The following is a 23,489-nucleotide window of genomic DNA, read 5'->3' as shown; positions in this document are numbered from 1 at the left end:
TATGTTGGCTGTGGGTTTGTCATAGATGGCTTTTGTTACATTGAGATATGTCCCTTCTATACCAATTTTGCTGAGAGTTTTAATCATAAAGGGATGCTGAATTTTGTCAAATGCTTTTTCTGCATCTATTGTGATGATCATGTGATTTTTGTTTTTAATTCTGTTTATGTGATGTATCACATTTATTGACTTGTGTATGTTAAACCATCCCTGCATCCCTGGTATGAAACCCACTTGATCATGGTGGATTATCATTTTGATATATTGTTGGATTCAGTTAGCTAGTATTTTGTTAAGGATTTTAGCATCTCTGTTCATCAAGTATATCAGTCTGTAGTTTTCTTTTTTTGTTATATCCTTTCCTGGTTTTGGTATTAGGGCAATGCTGGCTTCATAGAATGAATTAGGGAGGGTTCCTTCTTTCTATGTCTTGTGGAATAGTTTCAAAAGGATTGGTACCAATTCTTCTTTGAATGTCTGGTAGAATTCTTCTGTGAATCCATCTGGTCCTGGACTCTTTTTTTTTTTTTTTTTTTTTTTTTGAGATGGAGTCTCGCTCTGTCGCCAGGCTGGAGTGCAGTGGCACGATCTTGGCTCACTGCAACCTCCGCCTCCCGGGGGTTCAAGCAATTCCCCTGCCTTAGCCTCCCGAGTAGCTGGGACTGCAGGCATGTGCCACCATGCCTGGCTAATTTTTTGTATTTTAGTAGAGACAAGGCTTCACCATGTTGGCCAGGATGGTCTTAATCTCCTGAACTCATGATCTGCCTGCCTCAGCCCTCCAAAGTGCTGGGATTACAGGCGTGAGCCACCGCACCGGGCCTGGACTTTTTCTTTGTTGGTAATTTTTAAATTACCATTTCAATCTCGCTGCTTGTTATTGGTCTGTTCAGGGGATCTAATTCTTCCTGATTTAAGCTAGGAGAGTTGTATTTTTCCAGGAATTTATTCATCTCTTCCAGGTTTTCTAGTTTATGTGTGTAAAGATGTTCATAGTAGCTTTGAAAGATCATTTGTATTTCAGTGGTGTCAGTTGTAGTGTCTTCTGTTTCATTTCTTAATGAAGTTATTTGGATTTTCTCTCCTCTTGGTTAATCTTGCTAATGGTCTATCAATTTTATTTATCTTTTCAAAAAACCAGCTTTTTGTTTTATTTACCTCTGGTATTTTTTTGTTTGTTTGTTTCAATTTCATTTAGTTTTGCTCTGATCTTAGTTATTTCCTTTCTTCTGCTAGGTTTGGGTTTGGTTTGTTCTTGTTTTTCTAGTTCCTTGAGGTGTATCCTTATAATATCAGTTTGTGCTCTTTCAGTCTTTTTGATGTAGGCACTTGAACTTTTTGAGCTTTTGAACTTTTGAGCTTTTGATGTGGGGCTATGAACTTTCCTCTTAGCACTGCCTTTGCTGTATTCCAGAGGTTCTGATAGGTTGTGTCATTATTGTTCAGTTTGAAGAATTATTTGATTTCCATCTTGATTTCGTTTTTGACCCAATACTTACTCAGGAGCAGGTTATTTAATTTCCATGTATTTGCATGGTTTTGAAGGTTCCTTTTGGAGTTGATTTCCAGTTTTATTTAACTGTGGTCTCAAAGAGTTCTTGATATAATTTCAGTTTTCTTAAATTTATTGAGGCTCGTTTTATGGACTGTCATATGACCTGTCTTGGAGAAAGTTCCATACACTGTTGAATAGAATGTGTATTCGGTGGTTGTTGGATGAGATGTTCTATGTATTTGTTAAGTCCATTTGTTCCAAGGTATAGTTTAAATCCATTATTGCTTTGTTGACTTTCTGTCTTGATGACCTGTCTAGTGCTGTCAGTGGAGTATTGAAGTCCCCCACTATTATTGTGTTGCCGTCTATCTCATTTCTTACGTCTAGTAATAATTGTTTTATAAATTTGGGAGCTCAAGTGTTAGGTGGATATATGTTTAGGATTGTGATATTTTCCTGTTGGACAAGGGTTTTTACCATTATCTAATGTACCCCTTTGTCTCTTTTAACTGCTGTTGCTTTAAAGTTTGTTTTGTCTGATATAAGAATAGCTACCCCTCCTTGCTTTTGGTGTCCATTTGCATGAAATGCCTCTTTCTACCCCTGTACTTTATGAGAGTCTTTACGTGTTAGGTGAGTCTCCTGAAGGCAGCAGATAGTTGGTTGGTGAGTTGTTATCCATTTTGCAGTTCTGTATCTTTTAAGTGGAGCATTTAAGCTATTTACATTCAGTGTTAGTGTTGAGATGTGAGGTACTGTTGCATTCATCATGCTATTTGTTGCCTGTGTACTTTGGATTTTTGTTTTTTGTTTTTGCTTTTTAACTTATGTTTTTGTTTTATAGGTTCTTTGTGATTTATGCTTTAAAGAGGTTCTGTTTTGATGTGTTTCCAGGATTTGTTTCAAGATTTAGGGCTCCTTTTAGTAGTCCTTGTGGTGGTGGCTTGGTAGTGACAAATTCTCTCAGCATTTGTTTGTCTGAAAAAGACTGTATCTTTCCTTTATATATGATATTTAGTTTTGCTGGATACCAAGTTCTTGGCTGGTAATTGTTTTGTTTGAGGAGACTGAAGATAGGACCCAATCCCTTCTAGCTTGTAGCGTTTCTGCTGAGAAATCTGCTGTTAATCTGATAAGTTTTCCTTGATAGGTTATCTGGTGCATCTGTCTCACAACTCTTAAGATTCTTTCCTTTGTCTTAACTTTAGATAACCTGATGACAGTGTGCCTAGGTGATGATCTTTTTGCAATGAATTTCCCAGGTGTTCTTTGTGCTTCTTGTATTTGGATGTCTAGGTCTCTTGCAAGGCCAGGGAAGTTTTCCTTAGTTATTCCCCCATATACGTTTTCCAAACTTTTAGATTTCTCTTATTCTTCAGGAACATCGATTATTCTTAGGTTTGGTCGTTTAACATAATCCCAGACTTCTTGGAGTCTTTGTTCATATTTTCTTATTCCTTTTTCTTTGTCTTTATTGGATTGGGTTAATTCGAAGGCCTTGTCTTTGAGCTCTGAATTTCTTTCTTCTACTTGTTCCATTCTGTTGCTGAGACTTTCCAGAGCATTTTGCATTTCTGTGTGTCCAATGCTTCCTGAATTTTTGATTGTTTTTTTCTTTAAGCAATCTATTTCCTTGAATATTTCTCCCTTCACTTCTTGTATCATTTTTTGGATCTCCTTGCATTGGGCTTCGCCTTTCTCTGGTGCCTCTCTGATTAGCTTAATAACTAACCTGAATTCTTTTACAGATAAATCAAGGATTTCTTCTTGGCTTAGATCCATTGCTGGCGAACTAGTGTGATTTTTTTGGGGGGGAGGTGTTAAAGAGCCTTGTTTTGTCATATTACCAGAGTTGGTTTTCTGGTTCCTTCTCATTTGGGTAGGCTCTGTCAGAGGGAAGGTCTAGGCGGAAGGCTGTTGTTCTGATTCTTTTGTCTCATGGGGTGTTCCTTGGATGTAGTACTCTCCCCCTTTTCCTATGGATGTAGCTTCCTATGAGCCAAACTGCAGTGATTGTTGTCTCTCGTCTGGGTCTAGCCACCCAGCAAGTCTACCCAGCTCTAAGCTGGTACTGGGGATTGTCTGCAGAGTCCTGTGATGTGAACTCCTGATCTCAGGTGATACACCTGCCTCAGCCCTCCAAAGTGTTGGGATTACAGGCATGAGCCACTGCACCTGGCCTCACTTCTTTAACTTTATGCTCTTTCACTTAATATAATATTTTTGAGGTTCACAGTGTTGTAGCATGCATCAGTACTTCATTCCGTTTTATGACTGAATACTCTTCCATGGTTATGGCTAGACCAAATTTTGTTTACTTGTTCATTAATTGATGGGCACTTGGTTTTTTCATTAATTGATGGGCACTTGTTTTTTTTCCCATTTTTATCTATTATGAATAATGCTGCTGTGAACATATATAAAGCTTTATGTGTACATATATTTTTCCATTTTCTTGCAAAGATTTCTATAAATAGAATAACTGGGTCATATGGTAAGTTTATATTTAACTTTTGAAGAAATTGCCAAACTATTTTCCAAAATAGCCATACCATTTCTATTATGTATGAGAATTTCAGTTTTCTATGTCTTCACCAACACACTTATATATTGTTGGTGTGAGTGTAAATTAGTTCAACCATTGTGGTTGAACTTACCTATGTAACATGTACCATTACCTATGAACAAACCTTCACATGTACCCCTGAACCTAAAATTAAAAGTTTTTTAAAAATCACGCATGGGTGTTAGATTTTGTCAATTGATTTTTGTTCATCTATGAAGATAATTATGTGGTTTTTATCCTTTATATTATTAATGTGTGTTAGATTTTTGTCAATTGATTTTTATTCATCTATGAAGATGATTATGTGGTTTTTGTCCTTTATATTATTAATGTAATATATAATGTGATTTTCTGGTGTTAAACCACCTTTACGTTCCTGTGATTAATGCCACTTAATTATGTATATAATTCTTTTTACATATTAGTGGATTCAGTTTGCTGATATTTATTAAGAATTTTTGTTTTTGGTAGAAGGGAGATTGTACTGTAATTTTCTTCTGAAATATTTGTCATGCTTTTTTATCTGAGTAGTACTAGCTTCATAGAATTAGTTGGGTAGTAAATGTTCTTTTCTCATTTATTTTCTGAAAGAGTTGTGAAGAATTGGTATTATTATTATTTTAAATATCTGATAGAATTAACTGGTGAGACCATCTGGATCTGTGGTTTTTTTTTTTTTTGAGGTGTGATTTTTAATAACTAACTCATTAGAAATTATTTAGATTTTCTGTTTATTTTTGAGTCAGTTTTAGTAGTTTGGTATTTCTAGGAATTTTTCCATTTCATCTAAGTTATCTAATTTGTTGTCATACAATTGTTCATAATAGTTCCTCATAACTCTTTTCATTTCTTTAGTGTCAGTAGTGATGTGTGTTCCCTTTTTCATCCCTGGTTTTGGTAATTTGTGTCTTTTCTCTTTTTTTCTTGGTTAGTTTAGATGAAGGTTTGTGAATTTTGTTGATCTTTTCAAAGAACCAACTTTGGGTGTCACTGATTTTTTTTATTATTATTTTTCTGTATTCTAGTCAATTAACCTGTGCTCTAATATTTATTATTTCCTTTCTTCTTCTTGCTACAGGCTTAGTTTAGTCTTCCTAATTTCTTCATGTGGAAGCCTAGGTTATTAATTTGAGACCCTTTTTTGTTTTTGATATAGGTTTCTAAAATAAATTTTTCTCCAAGCATTGCTTTATTGAGTCCTATACATTTTGATTTGTTGTGTTTTCATTTTCATTCAACTTCAAATATTTTCTCACTTCCCATTTGATTTCTTCTTAATCCCTGAGTTACTTGGAAGTGTGGTGTTTAATTTCCAAATATTTAAGGATTTCCCTGGTTTCTTTTCTGTTATTGATTTATAATTTAATTCAGTTCTGGTTGAAAAGCATACTTTGTATGATTTCTGTCATTTTAAATGTATTGAGATTTGTTTTGTGGCTTGGTATTTAATTCGTTCTTGGAAATGATTAGCCCTGAAAAAGAATTTGTATTTTTACAGTTACTGGGTTGAATGTTTTCTATAATCAGTTAGCTTGAGCTGGTTGATCATGTTGTTCAAGTCTTCTACATCCTTGATGATTTTCTGCTTAGTTGTTCTATCAGTTATTGGGTGGGACTAGACATCTCCAACTATTATTTTTATTTTTATTTATTTTATTTCAATAGGCTTTTGGGGAACAGGTGGTGTTTGGTTACATGGATGAGTTCTTCAGAGGTGATTTCTGAGATTTTGGTGTACCCATCACCCAAGTAGTGTACACTATACCCGATGTGTAGTCTTTTATCCCTTACTCCCCTCCCTGTCTTCCTCCCAAGTCCCCAAAGTCCGTTGTATCATTCTTATGCCTTTGCGTCCTCATAGCTTAGCTCCCACCTTTAAGTGAGAACATGTGATGTTTGGTTTTCCTTTCCTGAGTTACTTCACTTAGAATAATGGTCTCCAGCTGGTTGCTGCAAATGCCATTATTTCATTCCTTTTAATGGCTGCGTAGTATTCCATGGTGTATATGTGTGCGCGTGCACGTGTGTGTGTGTGTGTGTGTATATATATAGAGAGAGAGAGAGCGCATTTTCTTTATTCACTTATTGATTGATGGGCATTTGGGCTGGTTCCATATTTTTGCAGTTGTGAATTGTGCTGCTATAAACATGTGTGTGCAAGTGCCTTTTTCATATAATGACTTCTTTTCCTCTGGGTAGATACCCAGTAGTGGGTTTGCTGGATAATGGTAGATCTACTTTTAGTTCTTCAAGTAATCTCCACACTGTTTTCCATAGTGGTTGTCCTAGTTCACATTCCCACCAGCAGTGTAGAAGTGTTCCCTTTTCACCACATCCACACCAACATCTATCTTTTTATTTTTTAATTATGGCCATTCTTGCAGGAGTAAAGTGGTACCACATTGTGGTTTTAATTTGCATTTTCCTGATCATTAGTGATGTTGAGCATTTTTTTCATATGTTTGTTGGCCGTTTGTAAATCTTCTTTTGAGAATTGTCTATTCATGTCCTTAACCCACTTTTTGATGGGATTATTTGTTTTTTTCTTGCCGATTTGTTTGAGGTCCTTGTAGTTTCTGGATATCAGTCCTTTATCGGATGCACCATTTGCAAAGCTTTTCTCCCACTCTGTGGGTTGTCTGTTTGCTGTGCTGATTATTTCTTTCACTGTACAGAAGCTTTTTAGTTTAATTAAGTCCCATCTATTTGTCTTTGCTTTTCTTGCATTTGCTTTTGGGTTCTTGGTCATGAAGTCTTTGCCTAAGCAAATGTGTAGAAGGGTTTTTCCAGTGTTCTAGGATTTTTAATGGTTTCAGGTCTTTAAGTCTTTGATCCATCTTGAGTTGATTTTTATATAAGGTGAGACATGAGGATCCAGTTTCATTCTCCTATGTGCGGCTAGCCAATTATCCCAGCATCATTTGTTGAATAGGATGTCCTTTCCCTGCTTTATGTTTTGGTTTCTTTGTCGAAGATCAGTTGGCTATAAGTAGTTGGGTTTATTTCTGGGTTCTCTATTCTGTTACATTGGTCTGTATGCCTATTTTTATACCAGTGCCATGCTGTTTTGGTGACTGTGGCCTTATAGTATAGTTTGAAGTCAGGTAATGTGATGCCCCCAGATTTGTTCTTTTTGCTTAGTCTTGCTTTGGCTATGTGGGCTCTTTTTTTGGTTCCATATGAATTTTAAGATTTTTGTGTGTGTGTGGTTCTGTGAAGAATGATGGTGGTATTTTGATGGGAATTACGCTGAATTTGTAGATTGCCTTTGGCAGTGTGATCATTTCACAATATTGATTCTACTCATCCATGAGCATGGGAGGTGTTTCCATTTGTTTGTGTTGTGTATGATTTCTTTCAGCAGTGTTTTGTAGTTTTCCTTGTAGAGGTCTTTCACCTCCTTGGTTAGATATATTCCTAAGTATTTTATTTTATTGCAGCTATTGTAAAAGGGGTCGAGTTCTTGATTTGATTCTCTGCTGGCTCACTGTTGCTGTATAGCAGTGCTACTGATTTGTGTACATTGATTTTGTAACCTGAAACTACTGAATTCATTTATCAGATCTAGGAGCTTTTTGGATGAGTTTTTAGGGTTTTCTAGGTAGACAATCATATCATCAGTGAACAGCAACAGTTCAACTTCCTCTTTACCAATTTGGATGCCCTTTATTTCTTTCTCTTGTCTGATTGCTCTGGCTAGGACTTCCAGCACTATGTTGAATAGAAGTGATGAAAGTGGGCATCCTTGTCTTGTTCCAGTTCTCGGGGAATGCTTTCAACTTTTTCCTATTCAGTATAATGCCGACTGTGGGTTTCTCATAGATGTCTTTTATTACTTTAAGGTACAGCCCCTCTGTGCTGATTTTGCTGAGGGTTTTAATCATAAAGTTATGCTGGATTTTGTCAAATGCTTTTTTGGCATCCATTGAGATGATGATGTGATTTTTGTTTTTAATTCTGTTTATGTGGTGTATCACGTTTATTGACTTACGTATGTTAAACTATCCCTGTATCCCTGGTATGAAACCCACTTGGTCATGGTGGATTATCTTTTTGATATGCTGTTGAATTTGGTAGCTATATTTTGTTGAGGATTTTTGTGTCTGTGTTCATCAGGGATATTGGTCTGTAGTTTTCTTTTTTTGTTATGTCCTTTCCTGGTTTTGGTATTAGGGTTATACTGGCTTCTTAGAATGATTTAGGGAGGATTCACTCTTTCTCTATCTTTTGGAATAGTTTCAATAAGCTTAGTACCAATTATTCTTTGAATGTCTGATATAATTCAGCTGTGAGTTTCTCTGGTCTTGGACTTTTTTTGTTGGAAACTTTTTATTACCATTTCAATCTTGCTGCTTGTTGTTGGTCTGTTCAGAGTTTCTGTTTCCTCCTGGTTTGATCTAGGAGGGTTTGTATATTTCCAGGAATTTATCCATCACCTCTAGATTTTCTAGTTTGTGTGTATAAATGTGTTCATAGTAGCATTGAATGATCTTTTATATTTCTGTAGTATTGGTTTTAATATCTCCCAGTTCCTTTTTAATTGAGCTTACTTGGATCTTCTCTCTTCTTGGTTAATCTTGCTAATGGTCTATCAATTTTATCTTCAAAGAACTAGCTTTTTGTTTCATTTATCTTTTGTATTTTTGTTGTTGTTGTTGTTTCAGTTTAATTGTGCTCTGATCTTGGTTAATTTCTTTTCTCTTGCTGACTAGGTTTGGTTTGTTCTTGTTTCTCTAGTTCCTGGAGGTTTGACCTTAGATTATCTATTTGTGCTCTTTCAGACTTTTTGGTGTAGGCATTTAGTAGTATGAGCTTTCCTCTTAGCACCTTTTTTGCTGTATCTCAGAGGTCTGTATACACTATTATTGTTCAGTTCAAAGAATTTTTTAATTTCCATCTTGATTTCATTGATGACCCGACAATCATTCAGGAGCAGATTATTTAATTTCCGTGTATTTGCCTGGTTTTCAAGGTTCTTTTTGGAGTTGATTTCCAATTTTATTTTACTGTGGTCTGAGAGCGTACTTGGTATAATTTTAATTTTCTTAAATTTATTGAGACTTGTAGGAAACAACAGGTGCTGGAGAGGATGTGGTTTTGTGGCCTGTCATATGATTTATCTTGGAGAATGTTCCATGTGCTAATGAATAGAATGTATATTCTGCAGTTGTTGGGTAGAACATTCTGTAAATATCTGTTAAGTCCATGTGTTGTAGGGTATAGTTTAAGTCCATTGTTTCTTTGTTGACTTTCTGTCTTGATGACCTGTCTCGTGCTGTCAGTGAAGTATTGAAGTCCCCCACTGTTATTGTGTTGCCGTTTATCTCATTTCTTAGGTCTACTAGTAATTGTTTTATAAATTTGGGAGCTCCAGTGTTAGGTGCATATATATTTAGGATTGTGATATTTTCCTGTTGGACTAGTGCTTTTATCATTATATAATGTCCCTCTTTGCTTTTTAAACTATTGTTGCTTTAAAGTCCGTTTTGTCTGATATAGTAGCTACTACTGCTCACTTTTGGCGTTCATTTGCATGGAATACCGTTTTCCGCCCCTTTACCTTAAATTTATGTGAGTCCTTGTGTGTTAGATGAGTCTCTTTAAGACAGCAGACTTGGTTGGTGGATTCTTTTTTTTGAGACAGAGTTTCGCTCTTGTTGCCCAGGCTGGAGTGCAATGGCGCGATCTCGGCTCACCGCAACCTCCGTCTCCCAGGTTCAAGTGATTCTCCTGTGTCAGCCTCCCGAGTAGCTGGGACTACAGGCGCCCGCCACCATGCCCAGCTAATTTTTGTATTTTTAGTAGAGACAGAGTCACCATGTTGGCCAGGCTGGTCTCAAACTCCTGACCTTGTGATGTGCCCGCCTCGGCCTTCCAAAGTGCTGGGATTACAGGCGTGAGTCACCGCACCTGGCCCTTTTACATTCAGTGTTATTACTGAGATGTGAGTGAGGTACTATTCTATTCATCATGCTAGTTGTAGCCTGAATACCTTGTTTTTTATTTTTCATTGTGTTATTGTTTTATAGGCCCTGTGAGATTTTTTTCTTTAAGGAGGTTCTATTTTGGTGTATTTCAAGGCTTCGTTTCAAGATTTAGAACTCCTAACAGTTATTGTAGTGCTGGCTTGGTGGTGGCGAATTCTCTCAGCATCTGTTTATCTGAAAAAAACTTTATCTTTCCTTCATTTATGAAGCTTAGTTTCACTGGATACAAAATTCTTGGCTGATAATTATTTTTTTTAAGGAGGCTATCGATAGGACCCCAATCCTTTCTAGTTTGTAGGGTTTCTGCTGAGAAATCTGCTGTTAATCTGGTAGGTTTTCCTTTATAACTTACCTGATGCTTGTGCCTCACAGCTCTTAAAATTCTTTCCTTCATCTTGACTTTAGATAATCTGATGACTAAATGCCTAGGTGATGATCTTTTTGTGATAAATTTTCCGGGTGTTCTTTGAGCTTCTTGTATTTGGATGTCTAGGTCTCTTGCAAGGCCGGGGAAGTTTTCCTTGATTATTCCTTCAAATAAGTTTTCCAAACTTTTAGATTTATCTTCTTCCTTGGGAACACCACTTATTCTTAGGTTTGGTCATTTAGCATAATCCCAGATTTCTTGGAGGCTTTGTTCATTTGTTTTGTTGTGTTTTGTTTTTTTAAGATTCTTTTTTCTTTGTCCTTGTTGGATTGGGTTAATTTGAAAGCCTCGTCTTTTTGAGTGCTGAAGTTTTTTTCTTCTACTTGTTCAATTCTGTTATTGAAACTTTCCAGTGTATTTGTCATTTCTCTAAATTTGTCTTTCATTTCCAGAAGTTGTGAAGGGAGTGAAGAGGACTCTGTGAGGGTCCTTGGTTGTAGTTTTGTTTAGTACGCTGGTTTTCTCAAATGCTAGTTGTGCTAGCAGTAAAGTTGTCATGTGTACTGACTCTGGACCTCAGGTTAGCCAGGATGTTACAGGCAGTTGAATTAGCTGTTGTTTTCTGTTTTCTTGGATCAAGGTTGTTCTTTTATTAGTTGCTGCAGTGGCTTGAGTTGGTTGGCCTCCAGCCAGTAGGTGGCGCTTTCAAGAGAGCATCAGCTGCAGTAGTATGGGGGGATACAAGCTTGCTCTGAGGTCACTTGGATAAGTATTTGGGTTTCTCAAGGGATGGTTGGGGCCATAGAGCTCCCAAGAGATTATGCTTTTTGTCTTCAGCTACCAGGACAGGTAGGGAAAGACCATCAGCAGGGGGCAGGGTTAGGCATGTCTGAGCTCAGACTGTCCTTGGGTGGGGCTTGCTGCAGCTGGTGTGGGAGATGGGGGTATGGTTCTCAGGCCCATGGAGTTATGTTCCCAGGGGGATTATGGTGCTTCTGCTGCAACATACAGGTTACCATGAAAGTGGGGGAAAGCTGCCAGTGACAGGTCTAACCCAGGTACCACACAGCCAACAAGGCCAGTCTCTCTCCCACCGTGCCCCACTAATACCACCGAGTTTATATCCAGGCAGCTGGTGAGCAGGGCTGAGATCTTGTCCCCCAACGATTATTTTTATTTTTTTATTTTGAGACAGCGTCTCACGTTGTCACCCAGACCGGAGTGCAGTGGTGTGATCTCAGCTCACTGCAACCTCCACCTCCCAGGTTCAAGCAATTCTTCTGCCTCTGCCTCCCGAGTAGCAGAGATTACAGGCACGTGCCACCATGACTGGTTAATTTTTGTATTTTTAGTAGAGACGGGGTTTCGCCATGTTGGCCAGGCTGGTCTCTAACTCCTGACCTCAGGTGATCCGCCTGCCTCAGCCTCCCAAAGTGCTGGGATTACAGTCGTGAGCCACAGCTCCCGGCCTATTATTTTTAAAGTATATATTTCTCTTTCCTTTTGTCAAGTTTTGCCTTATGTATTTTGTGGTTCTATTATATGTTTATCATTGTTAAATATTCCTGATGCATTCACCTCTTTAACACTGTGTAGTGTCTCTCCTTGTTGCATAACATTTTTGTCTTAAACTCTTATTTTGTCTGCTATTAATATAGCCGTTCAGGGTCTCTTACACTTACTGTTTGTATTGCATACATTTTCCTATCTTTTTAATTTCATCTTATTTGTGTCTTTGAATCTAAAGTGTATCTCTTAGACATCACGTAGTTGGATCTTGCTTTTTAAACCTGTCTAGCAGTTTGTCTTTTAGTTGGAGTATTTAGTATATTCAAATGTAATGTAATTATTGTTGGGTTTACCTTTGCCATTTTGCTATTTGTTCTGTGTAAATTTCCTGTCTTTTTTGTTTCTCTCTTCTTCTTTGATTGCTTGTGAGTTAAAAAATGTTTAGTATATCATTTTAATGCCTTCATCAATATTTTAACTTTAAAAAAAGTTTTTTCATAGGTGTTCCTCTGGGAATCGTAATAAGCATTTTAATTTACCACATTCTACTTCAGGTAATACTAACTTAATTTCAGTAAAATTTAGAATCTTTGCTCCAATATAGTTCTGTTCCTTCTCTCCTCCTATTTGCTATTATTGGCATGTGTGTTATCTGTGTATATGTTAAGAACTCGACAATATAGTGTTACAATTATTTCTTTATACAATTTTATGTTCTTCACAGTAGTTAAGAAATGAGAAAAATTGTAGGATCTTTCATATCAATTAATATACTTACACTTTCTGATGCTCTTTATTTCTCCCTGATTATTCATGTCACTGTCTACAGTCAGTCTTTCAGTCTATTCTTCTTTTAGTATTTTTACAAAGCAAGTCTGTTAGCAGTGAATTCTCTGTCTTTGCTTATCTGGGAATGTCATTTTTAGCTTTCAGTTTTGGAGGATAGTTTTGTTGGATTATAGAATTCTTGTTTTTTCGTTTTAGCACTTTCAATATGACATTTTACTGTCTCTGTCTTCCATTGTTTCAGATGAGAAATCAGCCATTAATCATACTGATTTTTTCCCTGTACAGTGTGATAAGTAGTTTTTTTCTTGCTGCTGTCAAGATTTTATCTTTATCTTATGCTTTCTTTGTTGTTTATTTTATATTTATTATTTTTTCTTTCCAACTTTTATTTTAGGTTTGGGGGTACATGTGCAGGTTTGTTATACAGGTAAATTGCACATCATGGGGGTTTGGTGTACAGATTATTTTGTCACCCAGGTGATGAGCATAGTACTACGTAGTTGGTAGTTTTTTTATCCTCATCCTCTCCCACCCTACACCCTCACTGGAGTAGGCTCCAGTGCCTATTGTTCCCTTCTTTGTGCCCATGTGCACTCAATGTTTAGCTTCCCTTATAAGTGAAAACATGCAGTATTTGGTTTTCTGTCCCCGTGTTAATTTGCTTAGGATAATGGCCTCCAGCTCCATCCATGTTGCTGCGATGGACATAATCTCATTCTTTTTTATGGCTGCATAGTATTCCATGGTGTATATGTACGTTTTCTTCATCCAGTCCACTATTGTTGGGTATCTAGGTTGATTCCATGTCTTTGCTATTATGTGTAGTGGTGCAATGAACATATGAGGGCATGTGTCTTTGTGGTAGAACTGTTAGTCCAAACTGTACCACTTTGTAAGCCCCTTGTCATTTCACAGACCTTGATCAAAGGGAAACATTCCTTGGGAGATTGGGCCGTGAGAAACATCCTGCCCGACTGCCTGACTTTCTTATCACATTCTGCTGGGAAAAAGTCCAAGGAACATCACTGTCACATCCTGCCAGAACAAGGGCCAAACCGCCTCATCATGGGAACATCTTATCAACATCCTCCCAGGCAGCAAGCCATAACCCTCAGACCCCTCCCTCCCAGGCCTAAAATTGCCCCAGCCTGTAAGCAGAGGTGGGCCCTGGCATTAAGCTGGTGCCCCGCCTCTGCAGGTCTTATGCTGGACATAAAACCTGCATTGCTGTAGAGTTGCCAATTCTCTCTCAGTCTTTCTTTAATCCTTGCCTTCTCATCAAAACCTAAGAAGAACAATTCATATTCCTTTGGGTTTGTATTTAGTAAAGGGATTGCTGGATTGAATGGTAGTTCTAAGTTCTTTGAGAAATCTCCAAACTGCTTTCCACAGTGGCTGAACTAATTTGCATTCCCAACAGCAGTGTGTAAGCATTCCCTTTTCTCTGCAACCTCACCAGCATCTGTTATTTTTTGACTTTTTAATAATAGCTATTCTGAGTGGTACAAGATGGTATTAAGCATATGAAAAAATGGTCAACATCACTAATCATTAGAGAAATGCAAATCAAAACCACCATGAGATACAATTTCATACCAGTCAGAATGACTATTTTTATGCTTTCAGCAGTTTCACTCCGATGTGTATATATGTGAATATTTTTGTATTTATTCTGCTTGAGACTTTTTGAGCCTCTTGGGTACGTAAATTAATGTTTTTTTTAAGTCAAACTTATGAGGTTTTCAGCCATGGTTTCTTCTTATGTTCTTTTTTCCCCTTTGTGTCTCTCTTTTCCTATGAAAACTCCTGTCATCAAAAATGTTGGTACCCTTGGTCATGTTACACAGGTCTCCAAAGCACTGTTCATTTTTCTTCCTTCTTTTTTTATTTTCATCAGCTGGTTTATCTCAGTAGATCTACAAGTTTTCTTATTCTTTCATCTGCCTGTGCAAGTCTGCTATTGAACTTTTTCTGGTGAATTTTTCATTCCAGTCATTGCACTTTGCAAATCTAGAATTTCTAAATGGTTTCTTAAAAAAAAAGTCATTTCTGTCACTTTATTGGTAGTCTCTCTTTCATAAGACATCTTGTTATACTGCCCTTTAATTTAAATATTTTAGTTTCCTTTAGTTCTTTGAACATATTTATATTAGCTGACTTAAAGTTTTTGCCCAGTAAGTTCAACATCTGGGCTTCCTCAGGAATAAATTCTATTGACTACTTTTTTTTCCCATAGATGGGTCATACTTAAGTATTTCTTTGTTTGTCTCATAATTATTTTGTCAAAAACATTATATTTTAAATATTATAATGTGACAACACTGGTAATCAGACTTTCCCTTTCCCTATCCCTGGGGTTTGTTGTTTTTGTTGTTGTTTGTGACCTTCCTGGACTATTTCTGTAGTCTTTATTCTGTATCTTGTATAGACACTGAAGTCTTTGATTAGCTGAGTCTCAAATAATGATTTGACAGATTTTCTTAAATGCTTTAAACCAGTATGTCTCCCATCATTTTCCAAGGGGTACTGTGTATGTTGGGGCATGCTTTCCATGCCCCGGCAGTTCACAGCTCTGCCTTAGCCTTCACTTCCTGCTTTGTGCAGAGCCTCAGAGTCAAGCAAAGGTTAGAGAGTGGAGCTCTGTCAGGTCTTTAGTGGCTATTTGCTTAGCCCTGCACATGCACATGACCTTCTGTATCCCCAGAAATATTTTAGAAATTTTCAAAGCCCCCTAAGGACATCTCATTTCCCAAATTTTCCTTTTAAGTTTTTTGGCAAGTCTCGTTTGCCCCTGCTAAAATTGCTGCTTCTGGCAGCTGCAAGATTAACCAAATACTACTGATTTTTTCGGACAAACTCCCTGGGCATAGGGCTTTTCACACTGAATGAGCTCTTGAGTCAGGTGAAATAAAGATTAGCCTCTGAATAGGGATTTTCTAGGAGCACCAGACAAGTCACATAGTGACAGTTCTCTGGGGATGAGGTTTTGACCCAGAGCTGCCTTTGTAGCTAGGCTGCTGGCATTCACAGTAACTGTGGTTCTGAGGCTGCTTGTTTCCAAGGCTACTGTGGAACTGGGAAGAGGTGCGTGGAAATTGAGAATGAGGCAGGTTAAAACACCAGAAAGCTCACCATTCTTACTAAGATTCAGCTACTTTTCTTAAATAGATGTTCAGGATTGTTGCAAATCTTTAATTTTTTAGAGTTCTGCAAAAGTTGATTTTGACAATTTTGCCAGTGTTCTGATTGCTTTGTGGAGAAATGAATTTTTAGAAGTCCCTCATCCACCATTACAGAAGTGCCTATTTGATATCTAAATAATGGCCTGTAAATATTTATTGGCAGCCATGAAAGTCCACTGTTTGATTTCATTGAGAGCTGCTTGCGAAATAAACATGAAATGGTTATTTATGAAGCTGCTTCAGCTATTATCCATCTTCCTAACTGCACTGCAAGAGAGTTGGCACCTGCTGTTTCAGGTTTGTTTTATATTTGATGGCTGGCTTTTATGTTCCTAAGTTTTTGCTTTAAGTTTCATAGGTCTGCAGAATAGATATTAAGAATGTTTTTTGAACACTAGCTCTGTGTATATATAGCCTTTGCATTCTGATAGCTTATATGTAGATAGTTTATTTTAGTTGTTCCTTACTTTATTACTTTTTTTAATGTTTCTATTTCTCTATATAAAACTTTTGAAAGAAATTTGTATGTACATAGTTTATTAATAATAGTTCTTTATTGCTTTTATTTAAAGTTTCTATTTCCTCGTATGAAACTTTTGAAAACATTTTACAGTTTTCCTTGATGTTTTAAAAGTCCATTTGTTTTCAGAACTGCCAATATTTCAACCATTTAGTTCAGGAATTAATGGGTATTCTAATTTTTTTTTAAAAAAGAGCAAACTTTGTTTCCTATTAAAGTTTTTATAACTGACCAAAAGTACTTTTTCCTTTTTTTTCTTTTTTTTTTTTTTTTTTGAGACGGAGTCTCGCTCTGTCCCTGAGGCAGGAGTGCAGTGGCGTGATAGCTTGGCTCACTGCAAGCTCTGCCTCCTAGGTTCACGCCATTCTTCTGCCTCAGCCTCCTGAGTAGCTGGGACTACAGGTGCCCCAAAGTGCTTTTTCTATTTTGATGTTACATTTTTCATGTAAATTTTTGATGCTGTGATAAAATTTATGCATATTTTGAATGTGATTCATTACGTACTATATTTTCAGCTATATGGTATATGATGAGATGAGGAATATTCACAGCATATATAGGTAATATTCACCGTATCTTTATCTGTATTTTACTTCTTCAACTTTTCTGTAGTTCTTCTAAGCCAGGAGTATTCACAGTATGTATACATAATATTACTTAATGTTACATATTATTATTATTATTTTTTAGTTCTTCAACTTTTCTGTAGTTCTCCTAAGCCAGCCTTGAGATATGCAGCTGTGAGGACCTTGAACAAGGTAGGTGTTTCTTTGCTAACTATTGACTTATATCAGTACTTAATTGAGAAACATTAAACGTGAAGCATTTGGTTTTCTCTCCAAGGTTAGTATATATGATTTATAGGCTTCACCTCTACAACATTTCACTTGTATTTGTGGCCTTGGGTATGCTCATTTTCATTATTATTTAGCTGAAGATTATAACTCATTTCTGACTTCTAAGCATTTTATATTCAAGAGCCACACTGTCCAATATGGTGGCCATTAGCCACCAGTGGCTATTTCTATTTAAATTAATTAAAATAAAAAATTCAACCCTCAGTCACATGAGTCACACTTCTTGTACTCACAGCCACATGTGGTCAGTGGCTATTGGACAGTGCGGATCTTGAACATTTCTGTCATTGAAGAAAGTTCTTTTGCACAGTGCTGGTCTACAGCAGCCCTGTCCAGTAGAAACCCAGTGTGAATCACATATATAATTTTAAATTTTATAATAACCACATTAAAATTTTTAAGGTAAAATTAATTTTAATAGTATATTTTGTCATAATACATATAATATGTCATCTCAACATGTAATAGATATTTTTACATATCTCAAGTTTTTGACATCCAGTATATTTACATTTACAGCATACTCAGTTTGGATTAGCCACCTTTCAAATGCCTGGTAGTCACATGTTGCTGTTGGCTACGTTATTAGACAGTATAGATTTAGAGGATATAATACAGAAACACAGAATAAGTTAAATAAGCATAGAAAATGTAAATGAAAGTTAAATGTAATAGAAGACTTGTCATAGGCAATACATAATTACAAATTAATTGTGTAAACAATTGAAGAAAAGAGAAGTTTAGAGCAGCCGTGGAAGAAACCTTTATAGAACAACAATTTAAATTGTTTTTTATTTATTTATTTTTTTTTTGGAGACTGAGTCTCACTTTGTCTCCCAGGCTGGAGTGCAGTGGCGCGATCTCGGCACACTGCAACCTCCGCCTCCCGGGTTCAAGCGATTCTCATGCCTCAGCTTCCCAAGTAGCAGGGATCACAGGCAACTGCCACCACGCCCGGCTAATTTTTGTATTTTTAGTAGAGACAGGGTTTCGCCATGTTGGCCAGGCTGGTCTCAAACTCGTGACCTCAGGTGATCTGCCCACCTCGGCCTCCCAAAGTGCTGGGATTATAGGTGTGAGCCACCAGGCCCAGCCTAAATTGTTTTTAAAGAGTTGATACAGGTCTACAATCCCTCACTCGTCTCTAATCTTGGGGCCAGATGTGTCTCAGAATTTGCTTTTAGTTAAATTTTAGAAAGGTTATATGGTGTTATCTCTTATTTACTAACCCCAGTGGGCTTGGGGCAGCATCCCACCATTAAAAAACATTAATATTTTTGCACAAAACATATGACTATCCTTGTCAAGTGGCATAAATTAAGAATTAAAGAGTTTCACATTAGTTTGGGTCATGTTTTGCTGTTAAATGAATTTTCATCCCAATGCTTTGCTTTCCGGAGTGTTTTCAGATTTTCCAAATTGTGGGTGTAAGGGATTCCATACCAATATTGGGATAGACAAAGAGGTGGGACAACATCAACAAAAACAAAGATGCAGGAGAATGGCAGACCATGCAGTAACCATAGATAATGCAGTTTGGCTGGAGTTTGCGTCTTGAAATGCAGCAGTATTTTTTAACTGATAACATATTAACAGTCTTTGTTGAGCACTGTCTACTATGCTAGATCCTGTTGTCAGTGCTCTTAACATCTAATAGAATAGACATATATGAACACATGTACTATAAGGAAATACAGGCCAATTATAATTTTTTTAAAATGGTAATGTTAGAAAGGTTAGAGGAACCTAACAAAAGAGAGTATGATGCTATACTCTGGCCGTTGATCATTTATTAAAAGATATACCTTGTTAACTGGAGCCATTCTTTTTGAAACAATTACTTTTAACTTATCCTGTCCTCTTTGGATTGCCACTTACCTCAATTAAAATTTAAGTTCTGGCCTTTATCAAAAGCAATTTGCTTAATTTTTTTTCTTGCCCTTCCACAAGGTGGCAATGAAGCACCCCTCTGCTGTTACTGCCTGCAATCTGGACTTAGAAAACTTAATCACAGACTCAAACAGAAGCATTGCTACCTTAGCCATTACTACACTCCTCAAAACAGGAAGTGAGAGCAGTGTGGACAGGCTCATGAAGCAGATATCTTCTTTTGTGTCTGAAATCTCAGATGAGTTCAAGGTAAGAGTTTAAACATGATCATATTTTCTCCCAGTCTGTTGGCTGCCTATTTATTTTCTTAACAGTGTCATTTGAGAAGCAGAAGTTTTAAATTTTTATGAAGTCTAATTTATCAGTTTTTTTCTTTCATAGTTATTACTGTCCCCTAAGAAACCTTTATCTACTTATTTACTCATGCTTTAGGCTAAATGCTTTATGGTTTTAGATTTTACATTTTAGGCAATGATCCAACTTGAATTACTGTTTGTTTGGTAAGTTCAGTATTTTTTCCATACCGATATCTACTGTATTCCACCATAATTTGTTGGAAAGACTTTTCCCTGTTGGAGTGCTTTGGCACCTTTGTCTACAAAGCAAATACCCATATAATTTTAGGTATATTTTTGGGCTTTGTATTATGTTACTGAACTGTTTGTCAATCCAGTACCAGTACCACACTAATATTGATTAATGTAGCATTATGGTACCTCTTACATGTCAAGTAGTGTGGTCTTCCAACTTTTTCTTTTTTAATATTCTGGTTCCTTTGCATTTCCTATGAAATTTAGGACCAATTTATCAATTTCTACTAAACAAAGCCTGCTAGGATTATGACTGGGATTGTGTTGAATCTATAAATCAATTTGGGGAGAACTGATATCTTAACATTATTTTTCTATTTCATAAATATGGTATATCTCTCCCTTTAGATCTTCTTTAATTTCTCTGAGCAGTGTTTTGCAGTGTTTACTCTAGAGGTCTTGCAAATCTCTTGTTAAATTTATATCTAAATATTTTATGCTTTTGATATTTTATTAAAATTTTTATTTTCTTGTTTACTACTAATGAAAAACTTTTAAAAAATACTTTTCCATATTAACTTGGTATCCTGTAACCTTGCTGAGTACCTTCACTGGTTCTAGTCATCATTATACATATTCCTTGAGATTATGTATAAATAATTGTGCCATTTGTGAATAGAGACAGTTTTACTTCTTTATATCCAATCCAAATGCCTTTCCTTACTTTTTCTTGCCTAATTAAAAAAGTACTTCCAGAACAGGGTTGAATAGAACTGGTGAGAGTATGTCAGAGATGATTTAAAAAAATAAATAAATAAATTTCAGTTAAAAGAATAAAAGTAGAAACATTTTATTGCTTCATTCTTTCTTTATACTCAGTCAAGTAATATAACTAACCCTATTTACTCTCTACTTGGTATGCGTCCAGACTTTTAAAAAACAAACTACCCGTGTATTCAAGCAGACAGTTTTGTGCATCTGGTGTAGCAGTTGCTGTTTTAGTTTTTTCAAATTGCATTTGTTGGAGTGAGTTTTTTCCTAAAGACATATATTTGTTATTAAGATACCTTGGCTTTGATTTTGAGTGCCTGTGCTAGTGGGATCTTTGTATGACCTCTTGAGCAGTACACAGGGTCAGTGGTCTCTGTGATTCCTCAGTGACTTAGGGTACAGGCATTAGTTGAGGTTGTGGTGAAGTTTAGCTGGGGATCTGGACACATAGTCTTTGGGCTCCAGTAATGGCAGCAGCACACCAAGTGTGCCTATTTTTAGGCCCAGCTCACACTGGCTCCAGTGTCTGTGGGTACTAGAGGGCATTTCTTGGGCCTCCAGGTGGCTTGCTAGGAAGAGATACTGAAAGCAGTGAGCCCAGTGTGTGAGTGGGTTCTCCGGCCCCTGACAGCCAGGGTGGTGTGGGTGATGGGCAGTAGTGGTGTTAGAGCAACCCACAGGGACACAAGCAGTCTGTGTTGGTGTTGGCAGAAGCTGCAATGGGTTGGGTAGGCTAGGCCCCAGTCCCGCAGCTGCCTGTAGCAGGGTGGTGGGTATTATGCTAAGTGTGTTCAGGAGAGCTTGTTATTCCATGTCCCTCCCCCGGGTGGGTGACAGCTGCAGCCACATCACCTCAAACTCAGCCTGAGGGTGAGGCATAGCCCAGCTTTAAACTGTCAAAATGATGCCAGCTGTGGGCTTGTGACCAGAGAGGGTGGCGACCCTTCAGGGTGAGCAGCATGGGCAAGAAGCTGTGAGGAGTGTGATTCGCTTGGGTCTTGGTCTCACAGCAGCCCACTGGGGAGCACTGGATATTGTCCTAAGTATGAGTAGGGGAACCTGGCTTCCCTGTCCCTCCTTGACCAAGTGGTGGCTGCAGCCACATCATCTTGAACTCAACCCAGGGTGGGGCACAGCCCAGCATTAAACCCTCAAAATGGTGCCATGGACCTGGGAGCAGAGAGGGAGGGGTCCCTCCCAGGTATGCAGTATGGGCAAGAAGCTGTGAGAAGTGTGGTCTGGTCACACATCAGTCTGACAGCTCCCTGCTGCGGAGCAGTGGGTATGATCCTAGCTATGTGTAGGACAGCCTGGTTTCCCTGCCCTCCTTGGCCAGATAGCAGCTGCAACTGCATCATCCCTAACTCAGGTCGAGAGCAGGGCACAGCCCAGTGTTAAACTCTCAAAATGGCACCTTGGGGCTGGGACCAGAGAGGGTGGGGCACCTCCCAGGCAACCAGTATAGGCAAGAAGCCGTGAAGAGAGCAGCCTGCTCATGTCTCAGTCTCACAGCATCCTGCTGCAGGGCAGTAGGTATTGTCCTAATGATGCATAGGATAGCAGATTTATCCTAATGCGTATCCTAATTTATCCTATGCATATCCTAATGATGCACAGGATGGCAATACCTACTGTCCTGCAGCAGGATGCTGTGAGACTGAGATCTTCCTGTCCCTCCTTGGCCAGGCAGTGGCTGCAGCTGTGCACAGGACTAATTAAAAATGTCAGGCGAAGGAGTTAGAAGTTTTGGAGGCAGTCTTTGTGGTGGTGAAGAGAATGACCTTTAGAATCAAAATCCCTGGGTTTAAATCCTGATTCTACCACTTATTACATATGAGACCTCAGCTGAGTCACATAAATTCTTACTGCCTCAGCTTCCTTAGCTGTACAATGGAGATAATAATAGTACTTACCTCACAGAGTTATTGTGAAGTATAAATGAAATAATAGTTAAGAATAATATATGTATCTGTTATTATTGTTGGTTTATGTATGTATAGTATGGAAAGAACTGCTAGTTCATAATTGATCTTTTAACATCTGCACACAGAATAGTTGAATATTGACTAAGTGGGTTATTTCTTCTTTTTTTTCAGTGCAGGTATATAAATCTCTTGAAATACAGATAGATTCATTTCAGTTTGCTTTCAGTTTTGTATTTTACCCCTTCCCATCTTTTTTTTTTTTGAGACAGGATCTCACTCTGTCACTCAGGCTGGAGTACAGTTGCATTATCATAGCTCATTGCAGCCTCAACCTCCCTGGGCTCAGGTAATCTTCCTGCCTTAGCCTCCCAAGTAGCTGAGACTACAGGCACAAGCCACCATGCCTGACTAATTTTGCATTTTTTGTAGAGAGAGGGTTTCACCATTGGGAGAAAGGCAAAAGGATTGGTTGCCCAGGCTGGTCTTGACCTCCTGAGCTCAGGCAGTTCACCCGCCTCAGCCTCCTAAAGTGCTGGGATTATAGGCATGAAGCCACCATGCCCAGCTGCATTTTCCCCATTTTCTTTAGGAGTTTTAGTCTTTTGTTTCCTTAATTTTTTTGTATATTCAGGATATTGGCTCTTTATCTGTGAAAGATGTTATGAATATTTTCTCCCGGTTTGTCATTTGCCTTTTGACTTTTCTTATGATGTCTTTTGACATGCAAAAGTGTTATTTTTTTTTAGGTAGTCATATTTGCCAACTTTTTATTTTATTTGACTTTGAGTCATAATTAAAAATTATATTCCCTTCAAATTTTAGAGTAATTCACTCGTGTTCTCTTCTAATACATTTATAGTTTCGTATTTTACATTTAGATCTCTGGTCCGTTGAATTTTTTTTATTATATATGCTATGAACAGATTCAATCTTATCTTTTTCCATTGACTACACAGTTAGTTGCCTCCCAAAATTTTATTAAAGGCCAGGTGTGGTAGCTCACACCTTTAATCCCAGCACTTTGGGAGGCCGAGGCAGGGGCATCGCTTGAGTCCAGGAGTTCAAGACCAGCCTGGGCAACATAGTGAGACCCTGTCTCTA

The 23,489-nt window shown here is 37.6% G+C and overlaps 1 protein-coding gene across 3 annotated transcripts in view; it reads left to right on the top strand.

Annotated features, from left to right (window-relative positions):
• Positions 1-23,489, top strand: part of COPG2 (coatomer protein complex subunit gamma 2) — a 160,501-nt gene that overhangs the window by 84,177 nt on the left and 52,835 nt on the right. For all 3 annotated transcript variants that reach the window (XR_004032961.1, XM_030825607.1, XM_030825608.1), the window contains 3 exons: positions 16,059-16,192; positions 17,106-17,173; positions 19,223-19,411. Coding sequence is in view for 2 of the 3 variants with exons in the window: in XM_030825607.1 (XP_030681467.1) it covers positions 16,059-16,192; positions 17,106-17,173; positions 19,223-19,411 (391 nt within the window). In the remaining variant the exon portion in view is untranslated. The remainder of the gene's footprint in view (positions 1-16,058; positions 16,193-17,105; positions 17,174-19,222; positions 19,412-23,489) is intronic.

This window comes from Nomascus leucogenys, chromosome 13, assembly GCF_006542625.1.
Source record: "Nomascus leucogenys isolate Asia chromosome 13, Asia_NLE_v1, whole genome shotgun sequence".
NCBI classification, from domain to species: domain Eukaryota; kingdom Metazoa; phylum Chordata; class Mammalia; order Primates; family Hylobatidae; genus Nomascus; species Nomascus leucogenys.
Note: the sequence above shows the minus strand (reverse complement) of the source record. Positions and strands in the feature narration are given on the sequence as shown.